Source organism: Anolis sagrei, chromosome 6 (genome assembly GCF_037176765.1).
Source record: "Anolis sagrei isolate rAnoSag1 chromosome 6, rAnoSag1.mat, whole genome shotgun sequence".
NCBI classification, from domain to species: Eukaryota; Metazoa; Chordata; class Lepidosauria; order Squamata; family Dactyloidae; genus Anolis; species Anolis sagrei.
In genome coordinates this window covers 62,212,808-62,229,700 of record NC_090026.1, presented here as the reverse complement: position 1 = coordinate 62,229,700, position 16,893 = coordinate 62,212,808, and the positions used below count along the sequence as shown (strand labels likewise).

Below are 16,893 nucleotides of genomic sequence, written 5' to 3'. Positions count from 1 at the left end.
TCATCCTTATGGGAGGCTTCTCTCATGTACCTGCATGAGGAGCTGGAGCTGATAGAGGGAGCTCATCCACACTCTCCCCGGATTCGAACCTGTGACCTGTCGGTCTTCAGTCCTGCCGGCACAGGATATATTCTTATGCTGTCTCAGTCTAATCTCCCTCCATGAACCAACTCGGGCCCTCCAATCTTCTGGGGAGACTCTTCTTTCGCCCCTGCCAGTTTCACAAGCTCACCTTGTAAGTACAAGGGAGAGAGCTTTTTCCCCTGTGGCCCCCCGACTCTGGAACTCACTACCTGGAGAGATTAGGAAAGCCCCTACCCTAGAAACCTTTAAAAAGAACCTTAAAACCTGGCTCTTCTGTTGCGCCTTTGGTGAGTAGGTATACAACCTCAAAGTATTGCTTAGCCTCAACGTTCTGTCATTGGAATACACATCCGTCCCCGTACCCCCCCGCCCTTCGTGGGAAAGCTTGATTCCACAACCCCTGCTATAATGAGCCCTCCTCCGCAAATAACCTGCTTCTCCTTTATCTCACCCGTGTTGGTTCATGGAGGGAGATTAGACCGAGACAGCATAAGAATATATCCTGTGCCGGCAGGACTGAAGACTGACAGGTTGCAGGTTCGAATCCGGGACGGAGAATTTGCAGAGTAAAAGTCAATAGGAGGTCATAATGACTCTTTGACAATATTGACTTAGGCCGAATGTTGACTTTTAGGCTGAACATTGAACGCCAGAGACCTGGCGCTTAAGGTAAATCGATAATATTGATCCGAGACTGAAACATCTAAGGTCATATAGTAAGAGAGCGCCATCTCCTGTCTATTTGATGTAAATAGCAGGTAATTTCAGAAACGTTCTATTAAATGACCAACTCCAGAAAACCAAGTTATTATAAAAGTAATTACAGAAGAATTAATAAGGAAACTGCTCTGAACAACTTTTATGTTAAAAACATATATATAAAGTTATGATTCATTTAAGGGATTTAAGGAAACTGGAAACACATAAACATGTCATCTGGAGATAGTGTAAAGGTTGATTGTTACATAAAGAAAAAACAAATATTTGGAGTCGTGATGGCCCCTGCCAAAATTGTTCTTATATAAGATTTCTGTTAATGATTTGTATTGTATACGTGGCAGAGTTGTTATACGCATGTGCAGAACTAGTAATTCCATCTATAAATACTGGGCTGAAATTGACAGTGCTTTGTGCTCCATCAGCCATCTTGGGAAGCTGAGCACCCTTACCCTGGGTAAGAATAAACACTGGAACCCTGCCAAGCTGTCTCTGCCTTCTTCCTTCCCCACGGATCTCATGGAATCCTGGTAAATATTTGCAACATATGGCATGCTGCAACATTACAACAGTATAATCAGATTTGGCACGAGGACAGGTTGCCTCTGGTAAATGGAGCTGGCAGCTTAGAAGAGCCTGCAAACTTGATCCTCTTTCAGATAGTACTATTAAATACAGATTGCTGCACCCTTTATAGATACAACTGCTCCTCCCCAAGACCAATATTTGTGTCTACTCAAGTTGACCCTAAGGAGTTCCAAAATCTAGGAGCAGCCACCAAGCAGGTCCTCTCCTTCATTTCCACCAAATGAGCATGAGAAGGTAGTGGGGTAGACAGAAGAATAAAGAAACATGCATCTGAAGCACAGCTCTATCTGGAACCTTCATAAAAATGGCATGAACAAAGTAAATTGATTGCTTACACATTAGAAATGGGAAAAAAGATGTTGTGGCTGAAAATCATATTTCTGTTAAAGGCACAGAGCAGGAAGTTAGTTCAAAACTTTAAACATTTTGTTGTATTTTCTTAATCCTTTTAACTGGGCGTTATAATAATTAAAATGACAGGGAAACCAGCACTTACAAAGAATGGGATGAGTCCAGTAGCTTTATCATTGTCTATAGCTTTCCTTAGAGCAGATCCACGTACAGCAAACTTCTCATCTGTAGGTATCTGTTTAATTTTCACTCCAGCAATCATACTATCTTTCTCAACGGAGAAATGAGCCTGCAAATAAAATGGGACATCCTAAACTACAAGAAAGGAGATTCCATCTGAACATTAGGAAGAACTTCCTGACTGTGAGAGCTTCTTGGCAGGGGGTTGGACTGGATGGCCCATGAGGTCTCTTCCAACTCTAAGATTCTATATCACTTTTTCTTACAAATTTTCCACCAGTATTTCACAGTTCTTTGGGACCCATGAAATAAGTAAATCTTTTTGAAGGAAAGCAAACACACTGTGCATGTTCATCATTTAAACACTGCAATATTATGTGGATTTTTTTCAGCAGCGGGCCGAGTCACAGTTCATTAGACTGTTGGGGGGCCAAATTATGGTTTTGTTAAAAAACCCAACATTAATTCCTATACACGCTGTACATATCTTATTTGTAATGTTCTATATGCTATATGCTCTCTCTCTCTCTCTCTTTATATATATATATATATATATATATATATATATTAATTAGGGCTGGGCGGTTTCGTTTCGTAATTTCGTAATTTGTTAAAAATTCGTTATTTTTTTTATAATGAAGCGATAACGAACCATTCAGGAGCAACTAAACAACGAAACGAATTGTTTCGAATTTGTTTTGTATTTGTTTCGTTATTGTTTTGAAATCATTTTGTTATTATTTCCGTATGTCTGGGGCAAGTTTTATAGTTGTTGTTTGTTTAATCAGTGAAAAAAAAAATATAAATATCACACCAACAGTCAACAACAGAGAGAGAGGGAAGCTTCAAAAGTTCCCCCTGTCCCATTTGGAGGTTTTTTAGCGTATTGCGCGGTCACATCCGCCATTAACGAATCGATTCGTAATTGTTTTGTTATTGTTTCATTATTGTTTCGTATTGTTTTGTAATTTACGAAATTTTGTAAATATCAAACTTTTTAAAAGAAAAATTTCGGAATTCTTTTAAAAATCGAAACGCAAAAAACCCCAAAAAACGAATCGATTTTAGAAACAAATTTTTCTGTTGTTACCCAGGCCTAATATATATATATAATGTTCACTTGCAATATCTTCCTGGCCTTGTGAGATCCTCTACCTTTCACTATTGAGCTTCATTTCTGCTCCCAGCAATTTCTGCAAAGGCTTCTGGAAAGATCTGCAGATAAGCTGTTCTTCTTCCCAGAGCTCTTCTTCATGGTCTGCTGGCTCAAAAGCCTGGTTCCTCATCCAATCCATCTTCCTTTCTGTTCATGGAGACTTGACTTAAGAACACTGGGGGAAATATGCAGGTTAACTGCTCTTCTTCCAAGGGCTCAGAGTGCATCTACACTATAGAATTAGCACCAATTTAAGCCATGGCTGAATGCTATGAAATCATGCCAGATGTACTTTGGTAAGGCACCAGCAGTATTCGACAATGAAGATTAAAGACCTTGAAAAACTACAACTCCCATTATCCCTTAGCATTATGACATGACAGCAACATTGTACCTGTTTCATCCCAATTTCATGTCTCCAAATTGCTATCTTGCTGCTGATAAAAATGCTGTTTGGATTCTTCCTTCCTTCCTTCCTTCCTCTCTTCTTCTTCTTCTTCTTCTTCTTCCTCCTCCTCCTCCTCCTCCTCCTCCTCTTCCTCCTCCTCCTCCTCCTCTTCCTCCTCCTCTTCTTCTTCTTCTTCTTCTTCTTCTTCTTCTTCTTCTTCTTTGCACAATTAATGGAAATAGGGTGGCAATGCCTAGGAGTAAACTACTTGTCATTCGTTCAGTCGTCTCCGACTCTTCGTGACCTCATGGACCAGAGCTCCCTGTCGGCCGTCACCACCCCCACCTCCTTCAAGGTCAGTCCAGTCACTTCAAGGATGCCATCCATCCATCTTGCCCTTGGTCAGCCCCTCTTCCTTTTACCTTCCACTTTCCCCAGCATAATTGTCTTCTCTAGGCTTTGTTGTCTCCTCATGATGTGGACAAAGTACTTCAACTTTGTCTCTAGTATCCTTCCCTCCAATGAGCAGTCGGGCTTTATTTCCTGGAGGATGGACTGGTTGGATCTTCTCGCAGTCCAAGGCACTTTCAGAACTTCCCTCCAACACCACAATTCAAAAGCATCGATCTTCCTTCTCTCGGCCTTTCCTAAGGTCCAGCTCTCACATCCGTAGGTTACTACAGGGAATACTATTGCTTTGACTATGCGGATCTTTCTTGCCAGTGTGATGTCTCTATTTTTTACTATTTTATCGAGATTGGACATTGCTCTCCTCCCAAGAAGTAAGCGTCTTCTGATTTCCTGGCCACAGTCTGCATCTACAGTAATCTTTGCACCTAGAAATACAAAGTCTGTCACGGCCTCCACATTTTCTCCCTCTATTTTCCAGTTGTCAATCATTCTTGTTGCCATAATCTTGGTTTTTTTTATGTTTAGCTGCAACCCGGCTTTTGCGCTTTCTTCTTTCACCTTGATTAGAAGGCTCCTCAGCTCCTCCTAACTTTCGGCCATCAGAGTAGTGTCATCTGCATATCTGAGGTTGTTAATGTTGCTTCCAGCAATTTTCACCCCAGCCTTGCTACTACAACAAAACTACTAGACTGTAACCCTGGAGCTCAATTTTCTTGAGAAAAAAGGAAATTTAAACACTACTTTTGCAAAGCAAGTTGGCTGTAATGTGTATTTTGCTTTTCAAAGGTATGCATCCTTCAAGATGAATAAAAAAGCAAACTGATAGGTGAAATGCATTGGCCAGGTGTACCTAAGCTGGATCATGTTGCTTCCTTCACCTCCTGTAGCCAAATCTCCCAACCTCACCCCACTAAAACAAAAACCCTGCTCTAGAGTGCTGGGGAAATATCTGCATCAGGTTTTTGCGGTCATGGAGGACCTAACTGGCATCCTGATTCCACTAGTGCTATGTACCAAACAGACCATCAGCTCTTGGTCTTTATATCACAACAGACCCTGAGTCTTCATTGTTTATGCATTATGTAGGACATCATTTCTAAGTCCACACTATAGTTTCCTTGGTCAGTACTCACTTGGTCAGACATATAGGCCACTAGTTTGCCCATGACATCTTCTGGAGTCAGTTTCTCATTTTCCGATAGGACACGACGGATGGTTTTGGTGCGAGCTGCAAGCATTGCAACTAAGGTAGCCTCACTGGCAGTGCCCTGTTGGGAAGAAGACATAGATTCATTTGGACAATGCCATCAAGCAAAAAAAAAAAACACAAAAAACTGTTCCCAACTAGTCAAGAAAGCCTTTTTCAATTGTTAGTTCGTACACAAAACATAAATTGTTCATTTTACTTGCACTTTAAGAAAAAAGGTTATAATGCTGAAGTGGGTGCAGAAATATTGATAAGTAATGCGGCATCAGTCACCCCAACATGACATATTCTTTCATCATTGCATTTTTTTTCAAATATTGTCTTTGAGGCAACAAGAGTCTGTTTCATATTGATTTAGACTTTCTAAGGTAATTCATCATCAATCTCCACAGGATACATCCATAATATTTAATAGCAAGAAGTAAAAAGGACAATTTCATCCCACATAAGGAAGTACATTACTGACATAAGGCTTCACCACCTAACAGAGGTTCAGAGAGGTTTGTTTCAATTTCAAAATTGTGGAAGTGAAGTCTGGCAAAGGTCGTTTGTAACCTTCATTCAGAGGCGGCCCTAGGTAATTTTCAAAGGTAAGCAAACAGTATTTTGCTGCCCCCCTCCCCAACCAATCATTGATATATATTTTCTGTTCGTCGTGGGAGTTATGGGGGCCATATTTGGTTCAATTCCATCATTGGTGGAGTTCAGAATGCTCTTTGATTGTAGGTGAACTATACATCCCAGTAACTACACTTGCCGCACTTGCTCCCTTGCCTGGCCCGCTTTGGGTCCGGAGGCGTGCCTGAAGACCCCGGCGTGTGCACCAAAAGTCACCTCTTCTCCTGACTTTCTCCTCAGCCATTGGGACCAAGAGAGAGAGAGAGAGGTGGAGATGCCCACCTTTCCTGAAAGTAGGCGCAAAAACAAAGGAGGGAGCAGAGGTGGGAGATACCTCCAGCCGCAGGGGCTCTCTCTCTCTCTTTCTCTCTCTCTCTCTCTCTCTCTCTCGGTCCCAATGACTGAAGAGAAAGTCAGGAGAAGAGGTGACTTTTGGTGCGCACGCTGGGGTCTTCAGACACGCCTCCGGACCCGAAGCGGGCCAGACGCGGCGGCTCCGCCCCTTGGCCCACCCGCGGATTGGGGAGAGGAGAGGAGGCGGGTGGAGTGCCAGGGGATCAGGATAGGGAGCCGGTCATGGGAAAGGGATCAAACGCGGAGAACGATTGAGCGCCGGCTCTGCTTGCGCACCCGGTGGTCGGGTGGAGCAGGAACGAAAGAGGCTAGGTGAGGCTCAAGGGCCCGGCCCCTTTGGGAAGAGGATCGCCCGGCAGCGAGGCAAGAAAGCCGAGGCTCCCCCCGGACTGCTAGGGCTGTTGTGAGCTGAGGGGGCACTCCTCAAGTGGCAGTTGAGGGGCATTTACAGAGGCGCCTCTGCGCCCCTGGCAAAAAAAAGTGTTCTGCGACCGCTTACTTCGCGTAATGGACGGGCCGCCCCTGCCCTCATTAATAACACTGAGCTCTGGGATTCCCAATGTATTTTATTTATCATGTCAGGCACAACCAGACAATTGTATTACATTTTTAACAAACAAAAAAACAGACAAAACACAAAGTTTGCAAGCTTGGTAGTTGATTAAATGTCCTTTGACCAGTATCTGGCCACTTGGAGTGCCTCTGGTGTTGCTGCAAGAAGGTCCTCCATTGTGCATGTGGCAGGGCTCAGGGTGCATTGCAGCAGATGGTCAGTGGTTTGCTCTTCTCCACACTCGCATGTCGTGGATTCCACTTTGTAGCCCCATTGTATGAGAGAATACAAGTGTAGCATAAGTTTATTTAAGGAAGTGGAGAGAGGAAAAGAAGTTGTATTTTCATTAGACATTACACTGAAAAGGATTTCATATTTCATGTCATTTTGATGTATTATCAAAGGCTTTCACAACTGGAATCACTGGAATGTTGTGTGGTTTCTGGGCTGTATGGCTGTGTTCTAGCAGCATTTTCTCCTGATGTTTCACTTGCACATGTGGCTGGCATTTTCATTTTATTTTCCACAGAAGGCAGGTGTCTTGCCCCATGAAGACCCTCAATGTTTATTTATTTATTTATTTGGGGTTCTTTTACCCCGCCCTTCTCACCCCGAAGGGGACTCAGGGCGGCATACAAAAGCAAAGGCACAATTTGATGCCTGCATCATAAAACAATCATACACAAAATCACATCAATTCACAATTGACAACAATTCATGCATTATAACCATAAAATCAGTAAAATCAATAAAAACTAAATACAAACCCAATTTCTCCTCATACATGGTCAGCGTTCGTCAACTCATAGATCTAGTTTTACGTTCCACTTCCTCAATCCTGCTGGTCTTACTCGCCTGATTGTCTGATTTAATTGCCAGAGTGCCCAAAGGCCTGGTCCCATAACCAAGTCTTCACCCTCCTCCTGAAGGCAAGGAGGGATGATGATGCCCTGATTTCCCCTGGGAGTGAGTTCCACAGGTGGGGGGCCACCACTGAGAAAGCCCTGCTCCTCGTCCCCACCAGCCTCACTTGTGACAGTGGTGGGGTCGAGAGCAGGGCCTCCCCAGACGATCTCAGACTCCGGGGTGGGACGTAGAGGGAGATACGTTCGGACAGATACACTGGACCGGAACCGTATAGCGTTTTGTAGGTCAAAACCAGCACCTTGAATTGTGCTCGGAACTGAATCGGCAGCCAGTGGAGCTGGCACAGCAGGGGGGTGGTATGCTCCCTGTATGTCGCTCCGGTGAGCAATCTGGCTGCCGCTCGCTGGACTAGTTGAAGTTTCCGAACAGTCTTCAAGGGCAACCCCACGTAGAGAGCGTTGCAGTAGTCTATTCGGGATGTAACAAGAGCGTTTACCCCTTGTTAAGCCCTTTTAGTTAGAGGGATTAATATTCCATGTACAGTCTATTTGCATTTGAAGCCTCTGTTGCCCTGCTCCTTGAAGAATCCCCTTAGGGGTGGGGAGCCTCGGACAAGACACTTCTGGTTCTTGGAAGAGTCAGCCTTTTCTAACTGCAAGGTAAAGAGAGGGGATGGCTGGAGGATTTATAAAATAGGATGTCCAATCAGAGCTATATGAGTTGTATTGAAATCCAGTCAGATCTGTTTTCAAGTTCAGTCAGAGTTAAAGATTGAGACTATCTTAGAAATAGTTGAACACCATACAAGAAAGAGACAATAAGAAGAAATAAAGATTCAAGAGCCTGTGTCTATCTCTCAAAGACTTTACCTCTCCTCATAAAGACTTTGTAGTGAGACTCAGGAGGAGAGAAAGTCTTAAACACTCTCCCTGCACACATCAGACAGGCGCCTTCCCTCATGTCCTTTCGAAAAAGCCTTAAGACATGGCTGTTCGAGAGGGCATTTAATTAAGTGCTAAACAATACGGTAATGAGAACTGGAATGGAACAAGGAATATGAGACTGGCTATGATTCCACTAAGAGACGAAGCAGATTTTTAGTGTAGACTGTAATTGTTGTATAGTTTATATGTTGTTGAAACTGGCTTTTTGTAATTGTCTTTTATGTGTACTGTACACCGCCATGAGTCGCCCTTATGGGCTGAGAATGGCGGTTAATAAGTGCATCAAATAAATAAATAAATAAATAAATAAATAAATAAAATTCTTGTCAGTTAATAAATTCTTTTTTGATTCAAGTATATAGTCTCTGATCTGTTCCCTGCACAGCCTGTTCACCTCCCAAGTAGTTAAGATAGCGTGGTGACAGAACAGCCGGGGTCTTCAAGCTTTTAAAACAATGGGCCAATTTATTGTCGAAGGCTTTCATGGCTGGAATCACTAGGTTCTTGTAGGTTTTTCCGGGCTATAGGGCCATGTTCTAGAGGCATTTCTCCTGACATTTCGCCTGCATCTATGGCAAGCATCCTCAGAGGTAGTGAGGTCTGTTGGAAATAGGAAAATGTGTTTATATATCTGTGGAATGACTGGGGTGGGGCAAAGAGCTCTCTGCTGGACCACTCCAACAACCACCATGTCAGACTACACAGAGAAGCCATTGAAATCCACAAGCATGTGGACAATTTCAACAGAAAGGAGGAGACCATGAAAATGAACAAAATCTGGCTACCAGTATTAAAAAACTCTAAAATTACTACAGCAAAACAGCAGAGAGGAAACAACCAAAAAAGCCAACGGGATTTTGGCCTGCATCAATAGGAGCATAGTGTCTAGATCTAGGGAAGTCATGCTACCCCACTATTCTGTTTTGGTTAGACCACATCTGGAATATTGTGTCCAGTTCTGGGCACCACAATTCAAGAGAGATATTGACAAGCTGGAATGTGTCCAGAGGAGAGCGACTAAAATGATAAAAGGTCTGGAGAACAAGCCCTATGAGGAGCGGCTTAAGGAGCTGGGCATGTTTAGCCTGAAGAAGAGAAGGCTGAGAGGGGATATGATAGCCATGTATATATGTATATGTGTGAGAGGAAGCCACAGGGAGGAGGGAGCAAGCTTGTTTTCTGCTTCCCTGGAGACTAGGACGCGGAACAATGGCTTCAAACTACAAGAGAGGAGATTCCATCTGAACATGAGGAAGAACTTCCTGACTGTGAGAGCCGTTCAGCAGTGGAACTCTCTGCCCCGGAGTGTGGTGGAGGCTGCTTCTTTGGAAGCTTTTAAACAGAGGCTGGATGGCCATCTGTCAGGGGTGATTTGAATGCAATATTCCTGCTTCTTGGCAGGGGGTTGGACTAGATGGCCCATGAGGTCTCTTGCAACTCTTTGATTCTATGATTCTATGATTCTATGAACCAGGCACATCTTAACATCTCTCAACAGAACATTTTCCCAGGCTCTGCCAGGCCTTCAAATGCTAATGAAGGTGGTCAGCTGAAACATTCACACCTAGCTTCAGCAGAGAGCTCTTTGCCCCACCCCAGTCATTCCACAGATATATAAACCCATTTTCCTATTTCCAACAGACCTCACTACCTCTGAGGATGCTTGCCATAGATGCAGGCGAAACGTCAGGAGAAATGCCTCTAGAACATGGCCCTATAGCCCGAAAAAACCTACAAGAACCTAATGGGCCAATTTATGGTCCCTCAGACTGTTGGGGGAGTAGACTCGAGTGTGTTGTTGTTGTTGCATTCCTTCAAGTTGTTTCAGACTTAGGGTGACCAAAAGCAACCTGACCACAGAGTTTTCTTGTCAAGATTTATTCAAAAGTAATTTGCCTTTGTATTCATCTGAGGCTAAGAGAATGTGACTTGGTTCTCTTTTAACTGTTTAAAAAATGCAATAAAGATTATTTTTTTTTTAAAAAGAGAATGTGACTTGGTTAAAATCACCTGGTAGATTGAGAATCAGAGTCTGAGGTTCAAACTACAATGCCACACTTTTTGCATTTCTTTCCTCCCTTTTTCCTCCGCACCTGTCTTTCTCCCTTTCTTCTCTTCCTTTACTCTCTGTTTCCTATCTACTTTTCTTTCTTGCTTTTATCCTTCCCTCTTTTTTTTAGACCTTCTTTTGCTTCTTTCTCCCCTCCTTCCCCCCTCTGTTTTGGAGGGAAGATGAATGGACTGGAAATGATTTCACTCTGTTTGAGGGGGGGAAAGAGAGGAAAGGAAAAGGGAGTTAAGAAGGAAGAGGGGGTGGAAAGGATTCCATCAATTTTGGAAGGGATAGAGGAAAGGAACGAAATGGAAAAGCGAGTTAAGGAGTGAGAAGGGAGTGGTGGTAGCAGAAGGGTGCAAATGGTGGTGGCCAGGCCCGTAGCCAGGATTTCGTTTCGGGGGGGGGGGGGCTAAAAAAATTTCGGGGGGGCTGAGTTTCGGGGGGGGGGGGCTGAGTCTGAGTGAAAGAGGGTCTAGCCTAGCAAACCTTTTGTATCATTACCCCAATACCCCCATGCATATGGGATATATTGAGTATGGTGATCAGATCATGATATGAATAAATATAACAGTTTAAATAATGCACCGGTAAGGCCTTTTCGCGAACCACCATGAGAATTTCGGGGGGGGGGGCTGAAGCCCCTCAAGCCCCCTCCCCCTGGCTACATGCCTGGTGGTGGCAGTCTAAAGTTTAAAGCAGGGACAGGAAAATGACCTTGGGGACCAAATCCGGCTCATGGGCCTTAGTTTGAACATTCCTGTTATAAGGGTTTTTCTTAAAACACTCCTGGGAGAAACCAAGCTTTCTAAGAAATGGTTTTGGGAAATTCATAGAATCATAGAATCAAAGAGTTGGAAGAGACCTCATGGGCCATCCGGTCCAACCCCCTGCCAAGAAGCAGGAATATTGCATTCAAATCACCCCTGACAGATGGCCATCCAGCCTCTGTTTAAAAGCTTCCAAAGAAGGAGCCTCCACCACACTCCGGGGCAGAGAGTTCCACTGCTGAACGGCTCTCACAGTCAGGAAATTCTTCCTCATGTTCAGATGGAATCTCCTCTCTTGTAGTTTGAAGCCATTGTTCCACGTCCTAGTATCCAGGGAAGGAGAAAACAAGCTTGCTCCCTCCTCCCTGTGGCTTCGTCTCACATATTTATACATGGCTATCATATCCCCTCTCAGCCTTCTCTTCTTGGGTTAAACATGCCCAGCTCCTTAAGCCGCTCCTCATAGGGCTTGTTCTCCAGACCTTTTATCATTTTAGTCGCTCTCCTCTGGACACATTCCAGCTTGTCAATATCTCTCCTGAATTGTGGTGCCCAGAATTGGACACAATATTCCAGGTGTGGTCTAACGAAAGCAGAATAGAGGGGTAGCATTACTTCCCTGGACCTAGACACTATGCTCCTCTTGACGCAGGCCAAAATCCCGTTGGCTTTTTTTGCCGCCACATCACATTGTTGGCTCATGTTTAACTTGTTGTCCACGAGGACTCCAAGATCCTTTTCACATGTACTGCTCTCGAGCCAGGCATCCCCCATTCTGTATCTTTGCATTTCGTTTTTCCTGCCAAAGTGGAGTATCTTGCATTTGTCACTCTTGAATTAGATATGTTTAGCTTGAAGAAGACAAGGCTGAGAAATGACATGATCGCTATCTTGAAATATCTGGAGCAGTACATGTAGAAGATGGAAGGAGCTTGTTTTTGCTGCTCCCAAAAGAAAAGAGATTCTTCAATTCTACCATTCCTGATGCTCTCCTTTCAAAACAAACCCGGCAACACTAAGGCAAGGACAGTAACAAAGGACAGCAGCAGCCTTGACCACACTGGTGGCACTGGGGAGCTTTCTAGGGCAGTGTTTCTCAACCTGGGGGTCGAGACCCCTAAGGGGGTTGCGAAGGGGTGTCAGAGGGGTCGCCAAAGACCATCAGAAAACACAGTATTTTCTGATGGTCATGGGGATTCCATGTGGGAAGTTTGAGCCAATTCTATCATTGGTGGAATTCAGAATGTTCTTTGATTTTAGTGAACTTTAAATCACAGCAACTACAACTCCCAAAAGTGAAGGTCTATTTTCCCCAGACTCCACCAGTGTTCACATTTGCACATATTGAGTATTTGTGCCAAGTCTGGTCCAGATCCACCATTGCGTGAGTCCACAGTGCTCTCTGGATATAGGTGAACTACAACTCCCAAACTCAAACCCACCAAACCCTTCCAGTGTTTTCCGTTGGTCATGGGAGTTCTGTGTGGCAAATTAGGTTCAAATCCATCGCTGATGTAGTTCAGAATGGTCTTTGATTATAGGTGAACTATAAATCCCAGAAACGACAACTCCCACATTACAAAATCAATCCTCCCCCAACCCCACTAGCATTTACATGTGGGTGCATTGGGTATTTGTGCCCAGTTTGGTCCAGTGAATGAAAATACATCTTGCATATCTGATATTTACATTATGATTTATAACAGTAGTAAAAGGACTGTTATGAAGTAGCAATAAAAACAATGTTATGGTTGGGGGTCACCACAACATGAGGGACTGTATTAAGGGGTCACGGCATTAGGAAGGTTGAGAACCACTGTCCTAGGGTCTTGCCAGGATAGCTGGACAATGAGACAAAGAAGTGGTCTAACTGCATCAATAGGAGCATAGTGTCTAGATCTAAGGAAGTAATGCTACCCCTCTATTCTGCTTTGGTTAGACCACATCTGGAATACTGTGTCCAATTCTGGGCGCCACAGTTCAAGAGAGATATTGACAAGCTGGAATGTGTCCAGAGGAGGGCGACTAAAATGATCAAGGGTCTGGAGAACAAGCCCTATGAGGAGCGGCTTAGGGAACTGGGCATGTTTAGCCTGAAGAAGAGAAGGCTGAGAGGAGATATGATAGCCATGTATAAATATGTGAGAGGAAGCCACAGGGAGGAGGGAGCAAGCTTGTTTTCTGCTTCCTTGGAGACTAGGACGCGGAACAATGGCTTCAAACTACAAGAGAGGGGATTCCATCTGAACATTAGGAAGAACTTCCTGACTGTGAGAGCCGTTCAGCAGTGGAACTCTCTGCCCCGGAGTGTGGTGGAGGCTCCTTCTTTGGAAGCTTTTAAGCAGAGGCTGGATGGCCATCTGTCAAGGGTGATTTGAATGCAATATTCCTGCTTCTTGGCTGGGGGTTGGACTGGATGGCCCATGAGGTCTCTTCCAACTCTTTGATTCTATGATTCTAAGTAAAGTTGGGTGAGTATTAAAAACGACTTTTTCAAAAATCAAGGCTTAAATAAAAAGTGTGTATCTTAGAATCAAAAATATCTTTTCCCCTTATTTGGAGCATCAAAATTGGGCTGTGTCTTACAATCAATAGCAAAATGCGAGGTTTGTTTTTTCCATGAGTAGGTTGCTGTTTTGATTGAAGTACAAGCTGGAGAAAAAAAATAACTCAAAAGTAGAAGCAATTCAAATCATAGGACCTCTGAGGATGCTTGCCATAGATGCAGGCGAAACGTCAGGAAAAATGCCTCTAGAACATGGCCATATAGCCCGAAAAAAGCCACAAGAACCTCAAATCATATCCTTATGGACAATTCTTTTGAATATACATGTTACTTCAATTGCCGCATGCAGCAACAAATAACTAAGTAAAAAGTTTACCTGGATGACCCCACCCCCCTGTCCATTCTTCGCCAAAAACTTTGGTGGCAAATCGATCATCTTGCCAAGCCAATCCAGCACAACCATTTCCAGTTCTGTACATGCTGGACTTGAAGCCTAGGGAGAGAAAGAAACCAACAAATTAAGTAAAAGAATATGGTGCTTACTCTTAAAACACACAAATGGAGCAAAAATATCCCTCTTTCTGCCTCTGGTACCTCTGATATTTGTTGCAGAAGTAATGTGCAAGAATGCAGCTATAGCATTAACTGATGTGCATCTTTAGTGGGAAAGCAAGACACTTTTTTTTTTTGTCGTGTCAGAGCAACCAGTCCATTATATTACATTTCTAACAGAACAAAGCAAACAAACAGAAAAATACAAAACTTGTGAGTTTGGTAGTTGGTTAAATGTCCTTTGACCAGTATCTGGCCACTTGGAGTGCCTCCGGTGTTGCTGCAAGAAGGTCCTCCATTGTGCATGTGGCTGGGCTCATGTTGCATTGCAGCAGGTGGTCAGTGGTTTGCTCTTCTCCACACTCACATGTCGAGGATTCCACTTTGTAGCCCCATTTCTGAAGGTTGGCTCTGGAAGTAATGCTACCCCTCTATTCTGCTTTGGTTAGACCACATCTGGAATACTGTGTCCAATTCTGGGCACCACAATTCAAGAGAGATATTGACAAGCTGGAATGTGTCCAGAGGAGGGCGACTAAAATGATCAAGGGTCTGGAGAACAAGCCCTATGAGGAGCGGCTTAGGGAACTGGGCATGTTTAGCCTGAAGAAGAGAAGGCTGAGAGGAGATATGATAGCCATGTATAAATATGTGAGAGGAAGCCACAGAGAGGAGGGAGCAAGCTTGTTTTCTGCTTCCTTGGAGACTAGGACGCGGAACAATGGCTTCAAACTACAAGAGAGGAGATTCCATCTGAACATTAGGAAGAACTTCCTGACTGTGAGAGCCGTTCAGCAGTGGAACTCTCTGCCCCGGAGTGTGGTGGAGGCTCCTTCTTTGGAAGCTTTTAAGCAGAGGCTGGATGGCCATTTGTCAGGGGTGATTTGAATGCAATATTCCTGCTTCTTGGCAGGGGGTTGGACTGGACGGCCCATGAGGTCTCTTCCAACTCTTTGATTCTATGATTCTATGATCTCGTGGTGCCAGAGCGCAGTCTGTTCAGCGCCTTCCAAGTCGCCCAGTCTTCTGTGTGTCCAGGAGGGAGTTTCTCATTTGGTATCAGCCATTGGTTGAGGTGCTGGGTTTGAGCCTGCCACTTTTGGACTCTCGCTTGCTGGGGTATTCCAGCGAGTGTCTCTGTAGATCAGGCATGGGGAACCTTCGGCCCTCCAGGTGTGGTGGACTTCAACTCCCACAATTCCTTGAGGCCAAGGTAAGCCTTTGGGGCGAATGCCGAGCCTCAAGGAATTGTGGGAGTTGAAGTCCACCACACCTGGAGGGCCGAAGGTTCCTGACCCCTGCTGTAGATCTTAGAAAACTATGTCTAGATTTAAGTCGTTGACATGCTGGCTGATACCCAAACAGGGGATGAGCTGGAGATGTCTCTGCCTTGGTCCTTTCACTATTGGCTGCCACTTCCCGGCGGATGTCAGGTGGTGCAATACCGGCTAAGCAGTGTAATTTCTCCAGTGGTGTAGGGCGCAGACACCCTGTGATAATGCGGCATGTCTCATTAAGAGCCACATCCACTGTTTTAGTGTGGTGAGATGTGTTCCACACTGGGCATGCATACTCAGCAGCAGAGTAGCACAGCGCAAGGGCAGATGTCTTCACTGTATCTGGTTGTGATCCCCAGGTTGTGCCAGTCAGCTTTCGTATGATATTGTTTCTGGCACCCACTTTTTGCTTGATGTTCAGGCAGTGCTTCTTGTACGTAAGAGCACGGTCCAGAGTGACTCCCAAGTATTTGGGTGCACGGCAATGCTCCAGTGGGATTCCTTCCCAGGTGATCTTCAGAGCTCGGGATGCAAGACACTATACACATGGTAGTGTTGGAGCAGAGGAGATTTTTAAAGAAATTTTAATTGAATTTTATAATCATAATCATCACAATTGTACTCTAGCATTTACCTTCCAAATCTTCCTATATTTTTCCCTCCCTCCCAAGCTGAGGGGACTAGGGCATGGAACAATGGCTTCAAACTGCAGGAAAGGAGATCCCACCTGAACATTAGGAAGAACTTCCTACTGTGAGAGCTGTTAAGCAGTGGAACTCTCTGCCCCAGAGTGTGGTGGGGGCTCCTTCTTTGGAGGTTTTTAAACAGAGGCTGGATGGCCATCTGTTGGGGGTGATTTCAATGCAATTTTCCTGCTTTTTGGCAGAGAGTTGAACTCGATGACCCACAAGATTCTATGATTCTATGTCTAAATAAGAAATGCTTCTCCACACTATTAATCCTAATTTTGGGAAATTTAAGAGGGGAAATCTATTTAAAATAATTCAAGGGAGAAATCTGGATTCCATCTGAGAGCGAGATTAGGTGAAAGCCTGATGAATTATTCTGGAGGTGTTGTAATTCAAGGAGGATAACGTCAAGTAAAGCCTTTCTTAATAAGTTGCTATATTACTGAAAGAAGCAACTAGGGTTACACAGGTTCATTCCAAGTGCATTAACATTTGTTGGCTTTGCCTCTTTCGCTGATCTTACTCAAAGGGGCAATACTTCATCCCTTTTCTACACTGGCGAAGCAGGGCACGATTTTAGGGGGCCCTGCCTAAGCTGAGGCTGGCGATGACCTCTGCAGAGGAGGGC

General features: G+C 44.3%; 1 protein-coding gene across 1 annotated transcript in view; it reads right to left on the bottom strand.

The window, feature by feature from the left end:
- LOC132778501 (aromatic-L-amino-acid decarboxylase-like) overlaps positions 1-16,893 on the bottom strand; it is a 167,920-nt gene that overhangs the window by 30,054 nt on the left and 120,973 nt on the right. The window contains exons 4-6 of the mRNA XM_060781519.2: positions 14,124-14,240; positions 5,009-5,143; positions 1,886-2,029 (exon numbers count right to left, since the gene is read on the bottom strand). Of these exons, the coding sequence (XP_060637502.2) occupies positions 1,886-2,029; positions 5,009-5,143; positions 14,124-14,240 (396 nt within the window). The remainder of the gene's footprint in view (positions 1-1,885; positions 2,030-5,008; positions 5,144-14,123; positions 14,241-16,893) is intronic.